This window comes from Spodoptera frugiperda, chromosome 30, assembly GCF_023101765.2.
Source record: "Spodoptera frugiperda isolate SF20-4 chromosome 30, AGI-APGP_CSIRO_Sfru_2.0, whole genome shotgun sequence".
Classification (NCBI taxonomy): Eukaryota; Metazoa; Arthropoda; class Insecta; order Lepidoptera; family Noctuidae; genus Spodoptera; species Spodoptera frugiperda.
In genome coordinates this window covers 5,562,853-5,587,289 of record NC_064241.1, presented here as the reverse complement: position 1 = coordinate 5,587,289, position 24,437 = coordinate 5,562,853, and the positions used below count along the sequence as shown (strand labels likewise).

The window sequence follows — 24,437 nt, the reverse complement described above, 5'->3', positions numbered from 1 at the left end:
AACTAGGAAGTAGATAATTACTTGATATCATTGGCAACGTAAAATTCCATTACAACTTTCGTGAGACATACTTAATTCATTATTTTAATTATTATCGACTTACTCACGTAACTGTTTGACGAGAAACTCAAGTAGTTTCAAGCCACGCTAGAGGCGACACATGACGCAGCGATTGTCGCAGAATGCTCCTTATGAATATGAGCCTCTAGCATGGTTTGAAACTAGTCGAGTTCCTCGTCAAACATTTGCGTAAGTAAGCTGATAAACTAAAGATTTATTAAACTATATTTAATTCTAAAAACTTCAGCGTTTAGTTGTGAATAGTATTTCGTACTTAGTAAGCCGATAACATAATAATTAACGTAAAATTCAAAAGAATTGAAATAGCAATATTATAATAGTAGAATGAACATTGTCAACATCGCGTGATAAACTCACATTTTTATTTGCGCTACCAATAAATCATGTTTGCGTTGCCTTTTTCACGAATCGGCGACTGAAATATGTTTACATTTTGGTCGCTACTAAGAATAGAATATTTTTATGGTAGGTTAGTTTAATTTATATACTTTGTGTTGAAATACCATTCTATAGTTAGTCTAAGGTTTAAGGCATTATAAAACTGAAGTTGTTTTCAATTTGTTTTCGAAATAAAATATTTGTAGAATTTAACTGTCCGCATGCTTTTTTGTGCATATGAGACTTAAGAGACTCAAGTATTTTCTCCTGTATGCTGCGGATGCGTTTACAAATGACCAATACACTCAGACTCGTAGCAACAATTTGTGGATCACACAAAGAGTTGCTCCGTGTAAATCGAACCCGCTACCCGTCGTACGGCAGCCAGTTGCCACCGCGTCTTAAAATCAAATTGGTATCACATAACAAGTACTATTGACTGAAACAATTTTGGGAAGGTTAACAATTACCTGTTTTTTTGTTTTTAGATGAATCCACAACACACGATTCCGACTATGGATGATAGTGGATTCATTTTATGGGAGAGGTAAGTTTGATAATATGTACACAATTAATAACCATACCTGGTTTGCAAAAATACATACATAACCAGTATCCCATTTGACGTTTCAAAAGTGCCTTCTTGCATTTAAGATTAATTGAAGTAAATGCTTTGACTTTGACTTTGACCCTGTATCCCATGGGGATAGGGGACTATGGAACGCCAATTACTACGTTTCATACACACTCTTTCGCTTCATTCTTTTCATGCAGGCTCATCGGTTAAAGGTAATTTCATAATTAATATTAATAGTTTTAATAAGGTCTAAAGCATAGATCTGTAGTGATTCTACTTACGGAGTGACTTACCTTTCCTTTTCTCAATTTTTTCTTCCAGCCGCGCAATCCTGGCTTACCTCGCCAACGCTTACGGTCGTGACGACTCTTTATACCCGAAGAACCCTCGTCAGCGAGCCATTGTCGACCAGCGTCTCAACTTCGACCTTGGCACACTTTACGTGCGATACTCCGCACTTTATGTAAGTTGTTTGAAATTAATAGACGTTGTAGAACAATTCACACCACATTCCACCTTGGAAGTTCGAAAATTGCTGGAAATGTTGTATCCAAATCCCCCGTCAAAACTTTAATGTGGGAGAGCCAAGCTTCGGCATGTATGGGCCAGCTCGATCGGAGTGACACCACGTCTTTACAGAAAACCGACGTAAAACAACGCTTGCGTTGTGTAAGTGAGGTTACCGGAGGCCCAATACCCAATCCTCGATCCCCCAACAACCCTAAAATTCCTAACCCCCAAAATGCTGGCAACGCACTTGTAATAAATACCTCTGATGTTTCGAGTGTCAATGGGTGACGGCGATTGCTTACCATCAGGTGATCTGTCTGCTCGATTACCTACCCTACCGAAAAAAAAAACGTTGATTATTGACCCCTCAAAACATTGCTAAACATAATATTATCAAATGCACATCACACCTCGGTTTGGTACAGTCATATCTGATGAGTCATTCGCAATATGATTTACATTTCCTCATATCCCTATATGAGTGTGTATCCAAGTTGAATAAACTAATGTGCCTATATTTCACATTGGCACTGAACCCGCTTCTGTGTACCGGAACTGATCAGTGTTGCTTTGCGGCAGTAGCTAATCAAATATAATGTAGAGTGTGACACACGTAGCCGATGTCTGTGTAAAGTTCATAACACACTTAGCAAGCACGGCTCCGGCTCGGCTCCGGCACGGGTTTTTTATGGTGTAAGCCGGTAAATGAGTAGACGGATTACCTGATGGTAAACAATCGCCATCACCATTGGACATCCGAAACACCAGAGGCGTTACAAGTGCGTTGCCAGCATTTTGGGGGTTAGGAATTTAAGGGTTGTTGGGGAATCGGGGATTAGGAAGGGGTATAATTGAGCCTCCAGTAACCTCACTCACACAACGAAACAATGCAAGCGTTGTTTTACGTCGATTTTCTGTGAGGCCGTGGTATCACTCCGGTCGCGCCGACCCATTTGTGCTGAAGCATGGGTCTCCCACATTTAAGCATCGCTCTCCCATACTACTGTTCTTTATATTATTTCTTATAATTAAAACTGTCTATTATGTATATTAGTTACTAGAATATATGTTCCTTTTCTAGTTACCCATGCTGTTCCGTGGTGAGGAGTATGATGAACAGAAGGCTGACCAGTTAGACGAGGCCCTTGGTTGGCTGAACACCTTCCTCGAAGGACGGGCCTTCGTCGCTGGTGACAATCTCACCATCGCCGACATTTCTATCATCGTCACCATCACAAACCTTGAGGTAAGAAAGGAATCAATAAAAGAGTAAGTTAAAAAAAACATTATTATGTAACTCGGATAATATTAGCAGCTGTTTCGATACAAAACTACTACGAAGTAGTTTTATGCTTATGAAAATATAAACACATATGCAAATACACAAATACGAATTAAGCAACCGAACTGTGTGATTCATAGTCAGTCGTGAACTGGTCTAGGACAGTGGAGTAATGAGACGATAAAACAGTGATTTGCTTCTATTATTATTTACCGAGAAAATACTTCGCCTTTAGGAATAATCGAGGAAGACTGACAGTATCTTAAAGATGATCTGTTGGTACTGAAGATGCGAATAAGCCATAGTCATTGTCTCTATACTGAATCCAATAGAATAGGCTGCATACCAAATACTTGGATAACTGTGTATAATATCTACAGGACAATACACACATATTTTATGCTGAAGTAGAAATTCAATAGTAGGAAAAAAGAAAAAAAGGAATTTATGGGATTCCTTGTAATCGATGACAATAAATTGAATAATCCATTTCTTACCATTCATGGCATATAAGAAGATGTTGATGTTAGTGTAGATTCTTGGAAGAATTGTGTCAGATGAATGAATAGCGATACTAAGGCAACATCCGAATGCAAAATACCTTTTATGCAAGCATTGTGTAGAGGACAAACATTGGTATTGTACGCTTGTGTTTATTTGGGAAGCGTATAGTGCACTTGTAATTGTGTTACGAGAGATCAATCTTACAATTGTATTGCCATTTGGCTTCTGAGATAATGAATTATTTAATCAGCTCACCATTGTTAGCAAATAAACTTGACTGACTTCTGCTGTGACCCAGATGACTAACTGTTATGATAGATTTGTTGTTAGATGTTGACTTTTAAAAGCAGGAAATCTGGATATACGAAACATATTTTAAGCAGATTAGTAAGAGTTGTATAACGAATGGAGTATCTTGCTCGTTCTTCTCCATGCAAAGCTACACTTTGGAACAAGCACCTAGCTTTACTGACGGACAAACTGACAGACTATTATCTATTTCTTTATTTGTTGACATTTCAAAAGTACCTATTTATGGTTTAATTGGAATAAATGATTTGACTTTAAAATAGAAAATAAACCACAAGTTTCCAGCTTATTTTTAATTCTTTCTCCTTCTTTATATTCAGACTTTAATCAGATCTGAAACTATACTTAAATAACCATTATAGTGCTATTTGGTATCGATTTCAACATAAGTGCCGTCTGATTACCCGTAATGATACTGAAAGAAATTATCCTTGGAAGCACCTGATATTTTACATGGTAGCGAAAATAGCTTAGTATTGATTGAGACATGGTTTATAAAGTTAAATAAGTATCTATATAAGCTCTAAGAAATAATGTCAGATTGTCGTAGTTTAATTTCATTTTATGCAAGAGGTATGCCAGATGTACAAAATAATTATATCATTTTAGATCAGGAAATTAAATAGGTACCTACAATATATACCAAAATTATTAAAGTTATCGTAACTTACTATCAATTAATTAAAATGTTTTAAAAGAAACTCTGTCAGTATTTTATTAGGAACAGTATTCCAAGGGTAAGTTTTATCTGTCCGGCGCTGCGGACAATGTAATAGGGACTTTACAGGGACTCCAGCTCAAAGCAAGAGAAGAAATGGGGTGACAAGAGTCAGTAAGATTCTGACAATCCCAAGTCACCGATGACTCCGCCCCCCTAAAAAAAGTAACAAATATGTGCGATCTGGTCATGTTTCCAGTAAGATGATAATAATAATTTTAAAATATTGACTTCTGTTCGATTTAAATCAAACATCCATAACGTTAGCTAAAGATTGGGATAGGCAAAGTTCACCTGATGGTCAAAGATCAGCGCCGCCCACGGACACAGTACGAGGATGATTGAGATGGCACTTTACTTAAAGGAAAAGATCATTTAATTTAATCATCCCTGACAATTCCTTTGTTTTGTTTTTTTACAGGCTTTTGGCTATGATATGAGTGGACATCCAAATCTCACAAAGTGGTTCGAGAGGACCAAGAAAGCTCTAGAGCCTTATGGATACGAAGAGGTCGATGTAGCAGGAGCCAAGGTGCTCGCGAACTTCTTGAAGAAAGATTAGAAGATTCACTGTTTGTTTATTTATTTATTTACTTGTTATAAATGTTTAGATTACTTTTTTTCACGGATAAGCAGATTTTAAATGTTTATTTATTTACTGGACACGTATTATGTTATTTACTTTGTTTATTATGTAATAAAATAGATCTGTTTAATTTATACTTTGAGTTTTATTCAATAAAACTGGAGACAAAATTTACTTTTTCTTTGAATTCCTTGACGCATATAAATAAGTAAAAAATGCTAAAGCTTCGTTTAATTTTTAAAGAAAAGCCAATACCTATTACGTACATATATCGTGATTAAGGTATTCAATGTTTATAGAGTTTTCTAAGACACAGCTTTACTGCTATTTACGAGCATGGAAGTTAGGTAAGTAAGTATGGGACATGTTGTACCAGGATCGCATAAGTTCATATAATCAATATATCACTAATAATAATTAAATGAGGCGTTAACCATTCGAGAAACAAAGCACGGTAATAAGGAGTTGGCACAGTATGAGCGACGTCCGGTCGCACGAGAACGGACCGTGGACCTATTGAATTGAGGTAGGCATTTCTATGTGGCATAACAATGCGTCGGCGCATGCAAGCGGGTCGCGCGCCGCGCTACCGTTCCACGTTTTCAAAACAAAACACCCGTTCGATTGTTCCAATTTGAAAAATCCACCACAAAACGATCAAACACATCGCAGTATTCACAAACAACCAGCAACAAGTGAAACGCAGAGTGTGCTGTGCTCGCGTTGTCGCCTCCTGGCTCTGGTTCGCGTAACACGATACCTACGATATTCTCCATCGTCCTCTTGAACTGAAAATGTGGTGGGTGCAGTGCTACGGTTGACATGTGTTGTACTAGTTGACACAGCTGTGGATTGTGCTACCATGATGATATTCATAGTGGGTATTTTTTGTTTTACCTAAAACTTTATTGTTATTCCTAACATAGTCGATTCCAAAACATAAGTGTCGTTCCAAGACTGTTCTTACGTTGTTAGTGTATTTCATCGTGATAAGGCAGGTAGTTGCTTGCGATTAAAACTTCCGTTTATAGTGCCCTGTTATTTTAAAAACTTATGCGCTTGATAAGTCGGAGTAAGTATACTTTTATGATGTTGATAGCCATTATAACATTCGACATTACTGACTGTACCACGTACATTTTGCAAATCAGTTGAACTAATAGGAATTACACAGATAGTTTCCTTGTTTCTTATTATGCGATGAGATCATCCTATTACCTATCTAGGATATTAATACGTAATGCAAGTATTTATTCCTACCTATTCAGTTTGGTACGGATATAATAGAAATAACGCATCAATCGCTCTCGACCACAATATAGAGGAAGTAGTAATAAAAATTGTAACGAATAACTTGCAGCAATTCAGAATTAGTTGTTACGATGCGTGGAGTCCACTAGGCAAGATAGACAAGAAGGAGGATATAGTCATTATTCAACTAGGTACGTTGGTGCACTTGGCTATTGTTAGATCATTCTCACACGATATCTGATACGGCAGATACATCTAACATTGGCCTTAAGCTCGCTATTGAACTGTATCGCAAAGTACCACGTCAGTCTCACATCCTGCCATCAAAACCGCGATATACAACAGACAGGCGATTGTATTGATAAACAATGCTTCAAAGACACACCATGATAAAGCGTTTGTTGTTACAGCAATTAACATGTCTTCTAATAATAGCTTCATCGTCGTTAGCGCTACAGTTTCCACCGAATCCCACGTCAGATATGTCCGCAGATGAAAAACTGCAGAAGGCAAATAAAACGCTAGATCAATCAGATGAAAGCGGGCATGAAGTAGAAACGGATGGTGATGAGGTTAAGGAAAAGAAGTTTCTAGATGATGCTATGAGGACAGTACTAGATCCTAATACATTAATTGTTAAGACTAATGATATAGTAGAAACATTTAAATATCAATTAGATGAGTTAGATAAAGTTAACGCAAGCCTCGACGTGTTTATGGACGAGATGGATAAACTAAGTTTGGATGTTTGCAAAACATCGCAGCAGGCTCTTTGGTCATATGTTACTGACATAAACAACGAAACGAAAAAGAATAAAATGGTAAGGACTGAACATAAGTTGTTGTATGGATAAAATGCATCACATTATCCTTAATGGCTAATGAATATTTCCTGGTTATACTTTACAGGTTAGAATTGCTGCCGAAGAAGATGAAATAAAGAAACAGTATTGGGATATATTAAAAAAGAAATATCTGAACAATGAGCAATTAATGAATGATCCAAAGATGAAAAGAAAAATCAGGATAATCAAGGAACGAGGAACGAATGTGCAGATGCCTCAGAGCAAAGTAAGTTTATTTTATGATTTAATATAAACATTAATAAATGCACCTACAGGTGAATAGTGGAGGAAATATACCAGTCTAAACAGCGTTATTTAACAAATAATATTCCATGGATGCGTCAGCAGAGGTTTACATTCCAAGTTCGTACTTGTACTTCCTCATAATACACTAAAGCCGTAGCAGATACGAGTAATATTAGAAATCCTCATATATCAGATCCATTTAGATCAATGTGATCAAAGACCTTTTGGATTGACACTGCTCTCTTGTTGCAATAGGGTGAAACCAGTTCTCAAATATCGCAATAATAAAATCAAATGGCATCTTTACTACGAACTCAGGACCTTAAAAATGTATAACACTTTGTCTATTCGAATATCAGTCAATTCTATCATTCGTATAGTATTACATGAATTAGTCAACAAGGCTGTGAAATATATTTCATTTTTAAAATACAAAATAGCTGTGTATGAATATTTAGGTTCAATTTCCAAGTTATATTCGGTCTCACTCGAGATCCTTAAATCCAATAAGCACGTAGTCTGGATTCCTTCCGCATAGGGATTTATTTGTCATGAAATATTATGGGTGAAAATGGGTGCAATGTTATATTTTAAGTTACAAATAAACTACCGTATATTCTGTACTGTAAAAGTGTAGGTACGTGGTATATCTCTTAAGGTTTGAAGTGAAATTAATTGCAGTCTCGATGCTATCAATACTAATCGAACATTGGGATGAAGGGGTCTGGAAATATCTATTAAATCCGTCAGTTAGTTTAGGTACGAATCAAAGTTTAGGACTTTGCTCCCATTTCTACGTATAAAATGTACTAAGATATTTGAAATAGATATATCTTCGAGAGTATTTGTTTCCGTAAGACAATATAAAATACATGTCTAATATTTTAGAATAATCTACAAGACAGACAATTAAAATAAAAATTAGTCATCTTTTCTATTGTAACAATAGCTTTCCTAATCTGTAAATCGAGATCCTTGCTCGAAAGTTGCGCTTCCAGCAAGACAGTCTGGTACAGAAAACCAATAAATACCGAATTATGGTTCCTGTCTAACCTTACAGGTCAAACAGCTCGTCTTGAACTATAAACTAGGCGTTAGCAACTAGTGGACGTTATTCTACGTGTCGTGGGGTCGATCCCCTTGCCGAGCAATAATTTGTTTAACTTACATAATTCTTGTTCCGGCACTATGTCTCATAGTGTTATTTATTTATAGCTAACACAGTTTTGTAGCAGCTGCAAAGATTTTTAATTTTGTGTTACATATTTTAAAATTATAGGTTTAGTAAATTTTTCGGGTTTGGCAAGATGAGGTTTCTGGTTCAATTGACAAGTCGACTTAAGTATCATAATGGGAAGTAGCATAATACAAGTAGCAAAATAACATAATTATATTTCTAGCAAACTTAATGAGAAAAATTGGCTGTAGGATTAGTTTTAGCATTTAGCCTATGTTGTATAGCAAGAAGGTCTAAATATAATTTCAGTACAAGTTTTATTTCTACTAATAAATAAATTTCGTTAAAATTCCAGCAAAGAGAAGAAATAGACACAATGCAGAGGATTTGGAGTCGCGTCACAGTGTGCGCCTACAATATGAGTTGCGGCTCGGAAGACTCGGTACGAACGATGAGTGGTCAGTCAGTATTATTTACATTTATTGCGCATTTTTATAAGAATTAGGTACTAAAAAACACACATAACTCCTAAATATTATAAAGGATTTTTTTTTAATTCTGGAAAATCTGAGCCCTTTTGGCTGTTTTAGAAACAGTTTTAGGATGCGTACTACATGGTACTGCAAAATTTGGAAATTGTCAACTTTATATACCAACACGACATTAATATTTATTTATGGATGCAATTATTGATATTTGAAATAATGATTATTAAACGACTCGATAAAAGATATAATACGATTAAACAATTTCGCATGAAGCGTCTTATGCGCATATTCGGGTTACTGATTACGATTTATTCGATTTATGATTTAAATTAACTTTGAATCTTATTATCTTGATAATAGAATTGATTTTGTTTTCAGACGTCATATCGATATTTAAAACAAGCAATGATACAAAAGAATTATCTTATTACTGGAAGGTCTATCGTGATACAACTGGGAAGAAAATACGTCCAATATTCAAAGACTATGTTGTAAGAATGAATCGAGTTGCAGAATCAGAAAACTTTACTGACGCCGGAGACATGTGGAGATATGCATTCGAAGACGATAATTTTGTTAAAACAGTAGATAGAATTTGGAAAGAAATTAAGCCCTTTTATGACTTACTACACAATTATGTCAGAGGAAAACTGAAGTTTTTGTATAGAGATGTTTTGAGGAGCAATGACAAATTGATTCCGGCTCATATTTTAGGTGAGCTATTTTTTATGGTATAAGCCGGTTATCAAGCATACTGATCAACTGATGGTAAGCAATCACCGCCGCCCATGGACACCCCCATTTGAGGGTTAGGAATTTAAGGGTTGTTAGGGAATCGGGGTTTGGGAAGATTGCACTACGCAAGCGTTGTTTCACATCGGTTTTCTTTGAGGACGTAGTATCATGCCGGTTGAGCCGACCTACTCGTGCCAAAGCATGATCTCTCTTAAATTACCACAAACTTTTGTTACATTGCCTGTCTGATACATAAAGCGCCTAATGTAAATATCATAGCAAGGCGTAGAACGGAACAAATTAAGTATCAGTACGTGCTTTTGCTCGACTGCTTGGTTTTTATGTTGCTTAACTAACTCTCTGTTTACTTGTTCCAATGTTTTTGTTTCTTTAATTCTTTAGCTAAACACAATAACTTACCAAAATGTTTCCAGGTAACTTATGGGCTCAAGAGTGGCAAGCAATATACCCAAAGGTAGCAGCGTACACTGATTACATAAGGCCTAAGCTTCCACCAAATGAGACGATACACTCCAAAGACTTATTTGATGCTGTGGACGAGTTCCATCAATCTCTTGGCTTTGAAAGCGCAAAGGATTCCTATCAGGATATTAAGGAGACAATGACTACTGCCAATTGTTTGCCATCCAGTCATGATATGTGTGATGGCGTGAATTACAAGTAAATGGACTTTATTCTTAAATTCTTGTACTTAAGTGGACTCAGTTTTCGGGATTGGTAGCTCAGTAATATCATTAGAACTTAAAAGGGGATATTTACTATGTTTATTAGTTATTGTGAATTTCCGATATTTCGCGCTGTTGCAAGCACCATGATCACAGACGAACATGTTTATCCGGACTATAAACTTATGTTGGTAGGTCAGTGTTTCTTGTTTTATAATTTGCAGTGCTATAATCTAGTATGGTGTTTAATACTGTCTGCTATTTTCTTTACTCTAATTTACAGTCATCCAAGATTTAATTTTATTATAACTTTCGTGAGACATACTGAATTAATTATTATGTTATCGGCTTGCTCACGTAACAGTTTGACGAGGAACTCGAATAGTTTCAAGTCATGCTAAAGCAGCTTTCATGAGCAGGATTCTGATTCGACAATCGCCGCGTCGTGTGTTGCGGAATGCTGCTCATGAATATGAGCCTCTAGCATCGCTTGAAACTAGTTGAGTTCCTGATTTAAAAAATCATCTAAGATTTTTTTGGACGAGGACAATACCAATTGACTACTACCAATTAGTTCATTGTTCGATGCTAGGTCACTTCTTAAGTATTGCACGTTAATCTAGTTTTTATATCGTCTGTAATTAATCAAGGACCTACATACTTATCATGCTTATCAGTTCAGAATCTTTCTTATTAACATTGACAACTTTTTTTAGGTGGTATAAATTAGCAAAGTGTAAAAAAACGTCAAGTCACGTTTATCTAGTGTTACTATGGACAGTCTTACATATTCTTTTTTACAATTCAACCTTCAGTATTTCAAACATTCTACATTCGTTTAATTAATGCAACCATTCAGTGAATAGACACGTGACTGAACCTAGTTACACTACCTGCTTGAAGATTTGTTTTATTTTCATGATCTATATTTTCATTTAATCCTTCCTTGCATGGCACGTTTGTGTATAATTAGATTATGTTTTCTGTTCTTTTAGAGTTAGCATGAATATCATTGTTTTAAACTTAAGATTCGACATTTCAGTTTTATCTTAATTTAAAAGCTTTACACAGAGAGGAGTAGGGAGGCCTTTGCTCTGCAGTGGGACGATCATTTCAATTTAAAGTAGCTAACGAATAAAACACTAGGCTACAAAAGGAACAATTTTGTTTCTAGTTTATAATTATCTACGTGATATGGGTTTATATTGATTGAAGATATTCCTGTATTTAAAATATTTAGAATATTCCAGTCATCATGGGATGATTACTTGCTTGGATTGTCTACGTCTTTCATCCATGGAATACTTTCTGAACAATTTCCATTAAATAACAATTTCTCTTTCAGAATTAAATGGTGTGGTGAAAAGGTGACAGATATAGTAGTAGGTCTGTCACGAGCTGCAAGACTACTTGGACATGTTCAATATTTCAAGCATTATAGAAACCTTCCTCCCTTGTATAGGGATGGACCGAATCCAGGTGAGAATTTTGATTTAGTGAAAAAACGACACATTAACACCTTTTTATTGGTTAAGATCCTTTTGTGTATACGAATAATGTATATTGAAAATTCATCGAGTGAAGTTCTCGTTTTTCCATGGTATAATTCTAATTTATATATTATGATACTAGCAAAAGTAATTAACAAAAATGTTACCTAAATTGTCTCTTTCTTTCTCACAAAACTTTATTAGGAGTACTAATGTTATGTTTAGTCATTATTGCACCGTAAAACAAGATTTGAAATTATCACTCCTTAACTAGATATCACTCTGAATCAGCTGTTAGAAAACTTGGGAAAACTTTATACCGGTGACTATTAATTAATCGTCTAGACGAGAACACAGAAAGTGAAACGGATTACTTTGTTGCAAATACGAGTACTTTATACTACAGACTCTTTGGTTGCTTGCCAACGCAAAGACTGTATCACGTTTTAGTGCGTAATTTTGTGGCTTTAGATGTTTAGTACACGGGTGATGAGTTTGTTTCATTACCTTATTCTTTTGAATAAATTAAACAGCTTGTTTCTTTGGAGGTTCAAGATGGTTTCTGAGATCGCTCTTTATTTACTTTATTTGACTTTTACTACTTTACCTTAGTAAAGTGACAATGAGATTTATAACGCTTGGATTGTGTCCAGTACTGTGTTGCAATTACGATATTTAGAATAAAATAGGAAGTATAATATGACTAATGCATGTAGCATAAAAATTTTATTCCATAATAATATACATGCAAGATTTGCCTAAAACTAACGATATTTATAAAAATATTTTGCTTACATACTATGATATCATTGCATTCACTGAATCTTGGTTAAACACTAATATTATAATTAACGAAGAGTTCATTGCCCGCGGTACATAGCATATTGTAGAGACAGATTAATTTCTAAGATATCGTAGTGGAGTTATAATTACTGTCAATAATAAAATTAAATCCACTAGAATGAAAAACTGGGAAACTGATTTGGAAGATTTATGGCTACATTTTAACAATAATACTAAGAAAATTGCTCTTTGCGTCGTATACATGCCGCCGCCTGTCAAACTGGATTCTCTTCAAAGCTTTTTTTATGTAATAAGCCGGTAAATGAGAGGGCGGTTCACCTGATAGGTAAGCAATTGCCGCCGCCCATGGACACCCGAAACACCAGAGGCGTTACAAGTGCGGTACCGGCCATTTGGGGACTAAGAATAATTATGCTTCTTAAATAATGTGCTAAACAATGCTGATGATGTTGTGATTCTTGGAGATTTAAACCTGGCTTTTATTGAATGGACCAGAAGAGACGATGACCAACATCTTTCACCCTTGAATTATGAAAATTCACTGGGTTACTTACTTGTGGACCATTTGTCAATTAATGGATTCCATCAGATTAATTCATTCATTCAATAATGACATGTTAAGTAAGTCTAACGACCTGTTAAGTAAGTTAGACTTCCACCACCTAAACATGCTTATATCTATTCCGGTTCCAAAAGCGAAACATTTGGTTACTAAATATAGATCCGGTTCCAACTTTTTTAGACCTTAGCTATGAAAAAATTAAAACTCCTTTTAAAAATATAATCTAGTATGATACCTACCACGATTGTGTTAATGCTAATGAGAGAGTTAATGTCTGCGTTGTGCTACAGAACGTTATGGATAATTAATTTTGTATCCAAATACACAAGGTCTAAGTATCCTGCTTTGTATTCGAAAAATACGTGCAAATGTTAAGAACTACTGCCCTATTTCAATATTATCATGTTTTTCAAAGATCTTTATCATTTGTTTCTCCAATAATTACTCGTCCCATAGACAGAATTATCTCACCAAGTGAGCATGGCTTTAAAGCTGGTCGTTGCGAAGAGACAAACCTTGTTAAGTTTGTATCTAATGTGACGTTAGCTCTTGACAATTGATTGGAAGTGGATGCCGTTTACACGGACTTTAGTAGCGCATTCGACAAGGTTGACCATTCGTTGTGACTCTCTAAGTTAGAATACAATGGTGTGACTGGACAACTATAGGTCTGATATTCGTCTTATTTATCGCGTACATCACAGATTCTTCTTGTTAATGGCTATGAATGCTACCAGTTCTACGCTGACTTAGGAGTTCCCCAGGGTTCTCATCTTGCTCCAGTCCTGTTTATACTCTTCATTAATGATATTACTGATCAAATCCATCATTGTTTACCGCTATTTACCGACGATATCAAAATCTATAGAAACATAACTTTGCATTATGACGCCACCAGTTCAGGAGGATTTGGGCAGAATTGAGCAGTGGTGTAACCTGAATCACATAAAACTTAACGTACGAAAATGTACGTAATGTAATGTAAGATTTACAAGGAAAAAACAATCCAATAGTGTTTCAAATAATATAAGACGACTTCTATTAGGGGGCATCATGGGTATTAAACTTTACTTCAAGAGCCATATCGATAACATTGTTACAATATCGGCACGGCTACTAGGTTTTTTTAAGGGGAGCACCAAGCGGTTTAGGCTGGTAAGAACAAAGATTGTTTCATTTAGCCATAGTTCGTAGACACCTAGAGTTTGTTAGTGCAGTAGCAAACCCGCACTACGCAGTACATTCGCAAATAATAGAAAGCGTCCAAAGAGCTTTCACAAAGCATTTAGCATATATCTTCGGTGATATATTACCCTGGTGTCCATATGAACAACGTCTTCAATATTATGGATACTTGGCGTAACCGTCGACTGACGCAGGATCTTATGTTCTTTTTTATCTTAGGTTAATTTTTTTTTTTCGTTCCACATGATGATTGTTATGACTCTTAGGTATAGTTTATTTCTAAAAATTCATACATATTTCTTTTAGCCTTAATTAATTTATCATTTATTACCAAATTTGTTGCTTAACCTGACTCAGCGACTGTGTAAGCCCAAAACTGTATGTAAATACTAGCGGACCCGACAGACGTTGTCCTGTCTACACGTTAATTTGAAAATTTTATTCTTTTTTTAATAAGCTAAAACATTCTGGACCTTTTTGATGAAAATTATTATTCAAATGTTATGACAATATCTAACGTCATTAATATTTGACACTGCGATGGTAGCGCCGTCCGTCAGATCCGATGTAAAACATTCCAAAATCAACAACTACTAATAAATTAAAAATTAATTAAAAAAACATTGTCCAGCGGACAAAATTGTGAATCTAAACCATTCTCAGATCCTCTTGAACACACACAAAAAGATTCATCAAAATCCGTCTAGTCGTTTAAGAGGAGTTCAGTGACATACACACGAACAGAAGAATTATATATATAAAGATTTACTATACTCAATACTCTTTATACAGAAGCTGTTGAATCACGAAGCTTTAAAATATAAATAATCAATTAATAATAACTGTCTTTATCAGCGTTCCACGATGCAATCTCCGACATCGTCGCCGTTCAGTTGACCTCGCCAGAACACTTAAAAACCCTGAACCTGGTGAAGGTCGAAACTGGTCCAGAAGTGACGCTGAACCATTTGCTTTGGGTGGCCTTGGAAAAGTTTCCATTAATGGCTTATGCGTATGTTCTGGACAAATGGCGATGGGACGTGTTCGGGAACAGCAGTTTGGACCATTGGAACCAACATTGGTGGGATTTGAGGTTAGTAATTTTGTAAAAATTTTATTGTAAAACAATTTTTTAATGATATCTTGTACGTGTTGACTAACATTACAGGTCCCAAATTTCAATTAAATAATGTGGATAAAAAAGTAAAATTATAGAATAACTTTGAATTCTTTAGCTACCAGCTAAACTCTCAAAGGTTTATGGTGTCCAACGATTGAACCACGTTATAGATTACATACTTAATAAATACTTTTCCATTTAAAAGCTCATAACAGAGTTTAAAAGTTTTGTAATTAATTTTTGTGAAATATTAGCTTGCCGCTAAAATAGCGAAAGAAATAATTATAAATATTCAATTATGTGTTCAAAACAAGAAAAAGTTGAATCAAGTTTCTTAATTTTATTTATTAGATTATTTTAATAAAAAATGTAAATTAAAACAAATTTGAACTCATTTATACAGGTATACAATGAGGTCGTTTTATGCTTATGAGAGTCAGATAGTAAAATAAATATATTTTGTGATCAAAAGTATAGAATTTATCTAAGTACTGCTTACCTCTTAAATGTAATATTGATTTCTCATCTGCCAGCTGTGTTATTATGTCAATATTACTGTATATTTTTTTATAAAAAAAAAACACGTAAAACAAGTTACGCGAGTAAGCCGATAACATAATAATAAATTTTGTATGTCTTACGAAAGTAATAATTAAACTAAAAAAAAAAATTACAAAATTTTCGAGACCAAAAATATTAATGTATTTTAGTTGTTAAAATACATTAATATTTATATGGGTGGTCGACTCTTTTAGCTTTTACCAATGACCACATAAGTGAAGTGAAGCAATTTTGCAAGGTTTAAAAAAGAATTACGTATCTACTGGATATTTATATGAACTAATAATATCCTCCTTAACATGATGAAGGTTTAAGGTGAATACCAATAGATAACCAGGTACTATACGGGTCTTCGCCTTTTTGTCTCAATGGTCGAGTGGTCGCAAGAGCGATTGCCGGACAATGGTCTCGGGTTCGATTCCCGGGTCGGACAAAGCATTCCTGGACCTTTTCGGTTTTCACAAAATTTCTTAGTGGTTAATTGTGCCCAGTATATAGCAATAGGCCCAAACAGTGAAATGTGCGTGAACATCGTACAGTGGCATTACGTGCCATAATGTGCACCTCTGCCTACCCCTTCAGGGATAAAAGCCGTGATGTTACGGCATGGTAAAGTTTCATAGTGAATATCAATAGGTTCATAGGCACTATAAAGGTCTTTGCCAATTCCAAAACGTATCTTAACACTAAACATGCAAATTAAAGTATGCAACGTTACTTCTAATTGCAGTCTCCGATTATTTTATTAGCAAGTCTAACCGTGTGCCTATGATCCATTTAGGGGCAATGGTTAACGGTATATTATACCTGTTTATTAGCATAATCTCCTAGTACCATCGTTTCGCAGTAGGTCACAGTAAAAGTATATTTAGCAGTCACTTGCAGTACTCCTTCGTTAATTGATGCAAAATCATTTATTTAATTGGTCATTATGCATTTTGAATTAATTAGATACTTATTTATTTAAAATCTATTTGTTACATCTTGGTGTATGTAGAGGAGTCTAGAGTGTCTGTTCGTAATAACGAAACGATACATACACCAAAATAATATTATATTACAATTTTTCTTTGTCTGTCTGTTTGTTTGTTCTGGTTAAGCTTTAAAATGGCTGGACCGATTTTGACGGGACTTTTATTGGCAGGTAGCTGATGTACTTAGGAGTAACTGAGGCTACTTTTATTTTAGAAAATGCAGTCACAAAGTCCATTATTTACACGAGCGAAGCTGCGGACATCAGCTACTATTCACATTAAATAAACAGCCTATAAGTGGCCACAGGCGATCAAAGGCATCTTTTCCAACGAAGAAGGTTTGCAATTATCTTAATTTGTTTCAACACTGCCAATTTTGTTTCAGAATTAAGGAAACAGGAGTTTCGCCACCGGTTCTAAGAAATGAGTCCGATCTTGATCCTGCAGCGAAATATCATGTTGTTTCTCACGTACAATACATTACGTAAGTAATTACTTATGACAATTGTAAACATAAAGCTTGTCTAGATAACAATAATTATTACCGTATAGTTGGTGAAAGTGTTATTGAGTGGAAATACAGGAAGATAATAGGCATAATGAAGTGTAATGCCTGTAGTAACTTACGTTCACTTTCAATTCAAGGTAATAGATTTTGTGAACTGTTCAATGGGTTTCTCAGTCTTGGTCAGATATCTAAGGTCAAATAAGGTCTGGTTTTAACATAATGTAAAGTCGTCACGACATTTTTGGTCACAGCATATAAACAGTCTATAAGTGGCCACTGCTGACCAAAGGCTTCTTCTCCCACAAAGAAGGTTTGAGCGTTAATCACCACCCTTGCTTAATGCGGGTTAACATTTTTGGTGATATCAGAAACTTATTATACGTAACCTTCTTTATCGTATCATTTGGACTATTTTGGTAATTTTAGACCTTTTCTGAATTTTTTTCTTAAAAATTATCGCTATTTCAGGTTGAAAAGTGGTTAGATGTTTCAATTATTTTATAAATTTTCAGATATTTGATTTCTCACGTATTGGAGTTCCAAATTTTATTGTCGCTTTGTAAAAAAGCGAACCATACAGGACCTTTACACGAATGTTCTATATATGGCGTGAAGGAAGCAGGAAAACTTCTCAGGTACATTGTCCATCTGATTAAAATGCATGATAAAATAATACAATTGATTCGTTGCGAAACAATGTGACGTTAATGCGAGGATATACAGAGTTATACTGCCATAGAACAAGTTAAATTCATGAGAGAATATTTTTATTTAAAGGGCAAAGTACACTTTTTGTTAGCGGTATTTTTAATACAATTGAGTCTTTGGGAAACATAGACGTTAATGCGAGGATATACAGAGTTATACTGCCATAGAATAAGTTAAATTCATAAGAGAATATTTTTCTTTAAAGTGTAAAGTACATTTTTTTAGCGGTCTTTTAATACAATTAATTCTTTGTGAAACAATGTGACGTTAATGCGCAGATAGACTAAAATATACGTCCAAAGATCAAGTTAAATTCATAAGAGAATATTTTTCTTTAAAGTGCAAAGTACACTTTTTGTTAGCAGACCTTTTTATTAAACAAACTGGTGAATAGTACCGAATTCTTAATGAAGAGATTTATAGGTATAAATAGAAAGAAGTACTTAATAGTACTTTTATGTTGTTCATTTGATGTTTATGTGAGGTTGTAATGAAGATTTTTTTATAGGTATAAATAGAAAGAAGTACTTAATAGTACTTCTATGTTTTTCCATTTGTTGTTTATGTGGTTAGTTAAAAACTTTTCAATAGGTTTGATACAAACATGTGACAGGGGATCCCCATACCAAGCAAAAACAGACATCCTGTTCCATCACTAATAGTAAGTTGGTTATATAACAACACTATAAGATGATGGCGGTACTGTGATACTTGGGTGTGTGGAGTACAAACGGACTCACCATATCCAATAATTAATAAAATGCCTCGTTGGTCGAGTAGTCGCAAGTGCAAATGCCGGAGAAGGGGTCTCGGGTTCGATTCCCGAGTCGGGCAAAAGTATTACTGGGTTTTTTTCGGTTTTTCGAATTTTTTCAGTAGTAGCACGGAGTCTGGAATTGTGACCAGTATTTGAAAATAGGCTCACCTTCTATAACAGGAGACTTATAATACAAATGGTGAATAGTGGGTATACATTGTATAGCGGCATTACATGCTGTAATATGCATTCCGCCTACTCCTTCGGGGATAAAAAGGCGTGACGTCGTTGCGTTCTGTTGTAAAATAGGAAAATAATTATAATATTTATAATAACTAACTATAATAAATAATAGTTTTAATAGCTACAAGTTGCTCAATTCATAAATCACAGCATGCCATGGAGTCAGAAGCCTTATTGTGATGTAATACATCCTTTTCAGAATAACAAAGACAATTTAAAAAACCAACATATAATAACAAAGTGATCTTTAAATACATGATTATAGTATTATTGTCCCATTTTCGTGGAAACAGGAAAAATCTTCAGCCTTACGAGTTTATAAGGCAATTGCTAATCTGAATTTTAATGTCGTGCACGATTCTGAACTTTGATCCTAAATGCCTTAAACGCATCGAATGTAGTTAACATTTTTATTGCAAATACGCATTCGAATTTCATTAGGCAACTACTATTTTCCTTAACGCCAAGTATGTGCCCTGATTAAATAATAACAAACAAATACAAGTCATCTTTGGCTTACTTTGAAATATATTTTTTATTTAGTCGAATGTGTATTTGTACTGTGATGTCCATTTGTTTTATAAACTACATTTGTATCAGTCAGTGCTTAATTTTCGTCAACTTTGAAAAAATATGTAACTGATTTGAATTTGGGTTAATGTTTTGCTATTATTAGAACTTGAGACGGGATATTTACCATGTTTATTCATGTCGATGAGTTTCCGATATTTCGGCACTGTTGCAAGTGCCATGATCACGAATGAACTGACATGAATAAACATGGTAAATATCCTGTCTCAAGTTCTAATAACAGTGTTAGTGACCATGTCAGTTTAAATAATGTTTTGTTAATTCAATAAGATACCTATTAAACACAAGCTACAGGAACCTTCAATCAAAAATAGTGAGAGTAAAAAAGAGGTTTGTATTAACATATACCATTATTTCAGTGACGGTATGGCATTGGGTGCGAGTGAGGACTGGAGGACAGTACTGCAAGCCATGACTGGAGAAACAGAGCTATCCACTGAGGGTATACTCCAGTACTTTGCAGACCTCCAGACATTCTTAAAAGAAGAAAATAGTAAACTAGCAGCTCTAAACGAAGGAGATATGGACCAAAGCGCACCAATCATAGTCGGTGCCATAGTAGTGTTATTAACAATCCTAATCATAGTACTTTATTGTGTAAAGAAACACGATTTTGGGGGCAAAGTGTTTTCTGCTTGTGGTCTAAGTAAAAACGGTTCTTTGGACATAGTGACGAATGAACTCCCACAAGGAAAGACCAATGAAGTTGATGGTATAAGCGAAGATAAGGTTTGATAGTCATAGTAATATAGACCTAAATGTGATTTAATTAACGTTTATTTTCTAAGTGAAAGTATTAACACATTCAAAAGGATCAATAGAGATAAGGTAAACAATTATCTAGGTGTTATCGTGCCAGTGATTATAACAAGTTACGATTTGATTACATAATAAGATAAACATTAGATATATTTATGTAAAAGTTTTGGTTTACCGTTTTAGTTAATAAGTTTTACCGCTGTACTCAGAGAGATTTAATGGTTACTTAAACTATTCCTTAGTAACGATTTTGTCGTAAAAACAATTGTGAAGGACTGGGTTAAATGACCATTAAATGACTCTGAGTACGGCGGTTAACGCCTTGGGTATGTTAATTACGAATAAACTTGGTTGAAAGAATGTTCATTTTTAATTGTCTTTGTTATTTATTTAGTTTAAAACCCCACATCTATCACAGGATTATGAGTACAGCTGAAGAACGATGACCAAATAAAAAGTCAGCATAGACAAAGCGAACAGAAAATGAAAATTGATACAAAACTGAATGATGTATGCAATACACAAAGTAAATTATTATTGTCACGCAAGGTTCTTGCATTTGACATGTTTTATGAATAGGTACGTAGGTTTTAAATCGAAGACGATTATGGATTTAAATACTTTTAAAATCTCCAGCTAAAAAATTCCCAAACTTGTCCAGACTTAAATGATTATTGCCGTATTGAGACATTTAAAAAACAAAGCCGGCCCGCCTGGTGGTAAGCGTCCAACAGCGCAGGGTAAATGAGCTTGCATGCAACACCAGAGTTGTGTGTTATAGAGCCTCGATTCCTCATCAACCCCTAAAGGGCCGGCAACGCACTTGTAATGACTCTGATATTTCGGGTGTCCATGTAAAGTAGAATGAAGCGAAGTGATATAAAGTTACAGAGTTATGTTGACGGTTTAAACAAGTATTGTTGTGTAAACACATACACTTCATTATAAATATTCACTTCGAATATATATTTTACTAGCTTCTCGTGGCATAAAAATGTGTATCCTATGTGTTATTCCAGACCATAACATACCCCTATTCTAAATTACATCCTGATCCCTTTAGCGATTTTGAAGATATTGAGTAGCAAACACACACAAAGACAAACTCATAAACATTCGCATTTATAATATTAGTAAGGTTATCATCCGACTCGAAATCTAACTGTAAATCGCAAAAAGTCAATTTCGTGGGCTGCCCTGGAACATTCACCTTACCCAATAGTTGATATCCAATTGACAAAAGTTAGTCCAATGAAACCTATTTACAAGTACCGATAGTCAATGTCCTGCACTAAATAGAATGTACCAATACCAATATAGACTACATTATCAAATTACAATCAACACAGCAGGGACACGTTATAATATGTCATGGTCTACCTGTTCCAATCATTTAGGTCTGCTCAGTTAATAGAACTCGAAGCAAGGATACCTGAGTCTAAAGTACGATGGCAGAATTAAATGATGTTGGCATATTTTTTGCCTCACGATAAATGTAGCAACAAAATCTTATATAAGATGTTGAGATGTGATATGAATGTGTGTTAGGTCAAGTCTAAATGGATGAACAGATCAGGTTGAAAACAAAGAGATTTTAGCCTGAAATGGCAGTATTTTTCTAATTTCTATAGCTGTTTTTCATGTGACTTACCGCCCTTCCCAATCCTCGATTCTCCACCAACCCTTGAATTCCTTACCCCCAAAAGTCCGGCAATTCATTTGTAACGCCTAATATGGTGTTTCAAATGTCCATAGGCGGCGGCGATTGCTTATCATCAGGTGATCACCTCGTTTACCGGCTTATACCATATAAAAAATAAACTTATAGTATATTGCGGGCAGAAACCAAGGAGCAATAAAATGACGTTGTAATAATAAATCGGTGCGAACCAGCACAATCCTAAAATCGAAGATAATTACATATAATATGGTGGTGAACGTAACTACCATTACACGGGTCATGGACATGCAATTTCAGTGCGAATTATTTTAATAAAACACCAACAAAACTCAGAACAATTATGTTATTTCCATACCTACTTAGAATCGGCATACTTTTTCCGAATTTACTGAATGACGATATTGTTGTCAAATTGATATTAAACAATCGATCGTTTCTCGTGTTCGTGTAAGCAAATGATTGCTATTGACGGTCAACGATGTTCGCGGCTGGCTGTGGACATCCGCTCGTAGCCGACTTGTCGAAATGGTTAAGAATGTGAGCCAGTGTGAACTAACTGCAATCACCTAACCGTTGCCGCTAGTGACGAACGCGCGCACCTAGGATCGCGACGCAGGAGTTCGCGCGCGATTTGCATATTCAAAATTCGAACACTGCGAATATAACGTTACGAACTGATGTTTATTTAAAAATATAAAAAAAGAACGTTTATTTTTTTTTGTTTTAATAAGATTTATTTGATTAGACTGACTTTGTAATAGGTTAAGAAAACGCAAGGGCCACTGCAAATGAAGCCTAAGTGAAGTGTGATGATAATAGGTTGTGAATAAATTTAAATTAAAAGGTAAGTTTAGTCGAAAATTCTATTTAATATTTCTATAAACTTTAACCCGACGTGGTAAGGTCGTTAATTAATCAAAACCGGATTTTATTATTCAAGAAGTAGGTAATTTTAAAATTTAAGCCACAAAAATAATTGGTGTAATTATTCTCTCGAACATATTATTTTTAATGAATACATATCTTCTAATAGGTATGTTGTATGTACCAACGTCAAATAAGTTCTCAAGAAAATGATAATGAATATAAAATTACTTCCTCGCCAATTTACTTCAATCGCAGCTTATTTATATAACAATACGTAGAATAGTGATCACAAAAACTGAAAATAAAATATTTAATGACAGTTAATCACATTTTACAGAGACGTGACGGTTTTTTTTCATAATTATCAAAAGAATGACATTATAATTCGTATTGTTGACAAAATTATTGTGTAGTTTACAAGTTGTGGATTACAAAGTTTTTAAATAATTAATTATTTTTGAAACAATAATTATTTTACTTAAAAATAAATGATAAAATTCACGAATATAGTTAAATTATTATTGAAACGTAAATTTTAATTGGATTTATGTATACAAAAATGTTGCGAACGTCGTAAATCTTAAATCTTTTACTATTCCAAATGAAAATATTAATAAAAAAATATGTTGGTTCATTACACTACAAAATGATATTAATAAATATTTGAAACTAAAAAAAGTCGCAGGAATAGAAATTAATCTATCTATATTTACTTATAACAAATTTAAATTATGTAAATTAAATGCGGAATAAATTACACTGGCTATTGACCAGCGCACACATACATATACAAATTTATAATCTGTTACCTACTTTTAGTATACCTAATAGGTATTGTCCATTTTTTGTGGGGGAAAGTAATTAAATGAGTCCTTACAGGATTCCCTGCATGATGCGAAAGGGAGTGTCCTTTATGATGCTGGAGGGAGTGACGACTGTCACTAACTTAGAAGTAAAACCACCCCGTTTCAACTTCTGCTCCTAGGCAAGCAAATAGCTTCTCCCGGTAAGCGTTTAATAAACACGTAATTTCACATGCTCAAATGAGCATTTCTCATAAAACACCATGACCTTGATGTGAACATCAAGATCTACTTATCTTGAGGGGGAAAATTATCAAATTACTCCTCTCACCCTGGGTGAGTCGAGATGGAAGTGTCAGACTTTTACTGACTCAAAACCACTCCGTTTCTACTCCTATTTCGAGCTGGAGCCCCCTAACCCCTTTTACATACCGTGACTAAAAGGTGATAT

General features: G+C 34.8%; 3 protein-coding genes and 1 long non-coding RNA gene across 8 annotated transcripts in view; 3 read left to right on the top strand and 1 right to left on the bottom strand.

Annotated features, from left to right (window-relative positions):
- LOC118269876 (glutathione S-transferase D7) overlaps positions 1 to 5,079 on the top strand; it is a 32,448-nt gene extending 27,369 nt beyond the window's left edge. For all 3 annotated transcript variants that reach the window (XM_050706873.1, XM_050706874.1, XM_050706872.1), the window contains 4 exons: positions 948 to 1,006; positions 1,358 to 1,499; positions 2,628 to 2,792; positions 4,781 to 5,079. In XM_050706873.1, coding sequence (XP_050562830.1) covers positions 948 to 1,006; positions 1,358 to 1,499; positions 2,628 to 2,792; positions 4,781 to 4,921 — 507 coding nt within the window. In that variant the 3' untranslated portion in view covers positions 4,922 to 5,079. The remainder of the gene's footprint in view (positions 1 to 947; positions 1,007 to 1,357; positions 1,500 to 2,627; positions 2,793 to 4,780) is intronic.
- The window catches only part of LOC126912808 (uncharacterized), a 114,637-nt gene that overhangs the window by 11,329 nt on the left and 78,871 nt on the right, over positions 1 to 24,437 (bottom strand). The gene's annotated exons all lie outside the window — the stretch shown is intronic.
- On the top strand, positions 5,483 to 21,008 carry LOC118269827 (angiotensin-converting enzyme). Of its 3 annotated transcripts, none has more exons than XM_035585153.2 (11): positions 5,483 to 5,822; positions 6,607 to 7,017; positions 7,106 to 7,267; positions 8,820 to 8,922; positions 9,331 to 9,666; positions 10,122 to 10,368; positions 11,719 to 11,852; positions 15,270 to 15,507; positions 17,455 to 17,553; positions 18,090 to 18,212; positions 20,236 to 21,008. In XM_035585153.2, exons 1-11 carry the CDS (start codon positions 5,808 to 5,810, stop codon positions 20,609 to 20,611), a joined length of 2,244 nt encoding a protein of 747 aa, XP_035441046.2. In that variant the 5' UTR covers positions 5,483 to 5,807; the 3' UTR covers positions 20,612 to 21,008. The 3 variants fall into 3 exon arrangements, with proteins under 3 accessions (XP_035441046.2, XP_035441047.2, XP_050562814.1); XM_035585154.2 differs by lacking the exon at positions 5,483 to 5,822 and adding an exon at positions 5,900 to 6,017; XM_050706857.1 differs by lacking the exon at positions 5,483 to 5,822 and having other exon boundaries at positions 6,550 to 7,017.
- Positions 22,783 to 24,437, top strand: part of LOC118269541 (solute carrier family 46 member 3) — a 34,238-nt gene continuing 32,583 nt past the window's right edge. Inside the window, exon 1 of the mRNA XM_035584677.2 lies at positions 22,783 to 23,160. The gene's annotated coding sequence lies outside the window, so the exon portion shown is untranslated. The remainder of the gene's footprint in view (positions 23,161 to 24,437) is intronic.

Excerpts from the sequence above, each read along its gene's own strand:
- LOC118269827 (XM_050706857.1), top strand. The coding sequence starts at position 6,565 with ATGCTTCAAAGACACACCATGATAAAGCGTTTGTTGTTACAGCAATTA. Across the intron at positions 7,018-7,105 it reads AAACGAAAAAGAATAAAATG|GTTAGAATTGCTGCCGAAGA; the intron begins GTAAGGACTGAA and ends TATACTTTACAG. Across the intron at positions 11,853-15,269 it reads TAGGGATGGACCGAATCCAG|CGTTCCACGATGCAATCTCC; the intron begins GTGAGAATTTTG and ends TGTCTTTATCAG.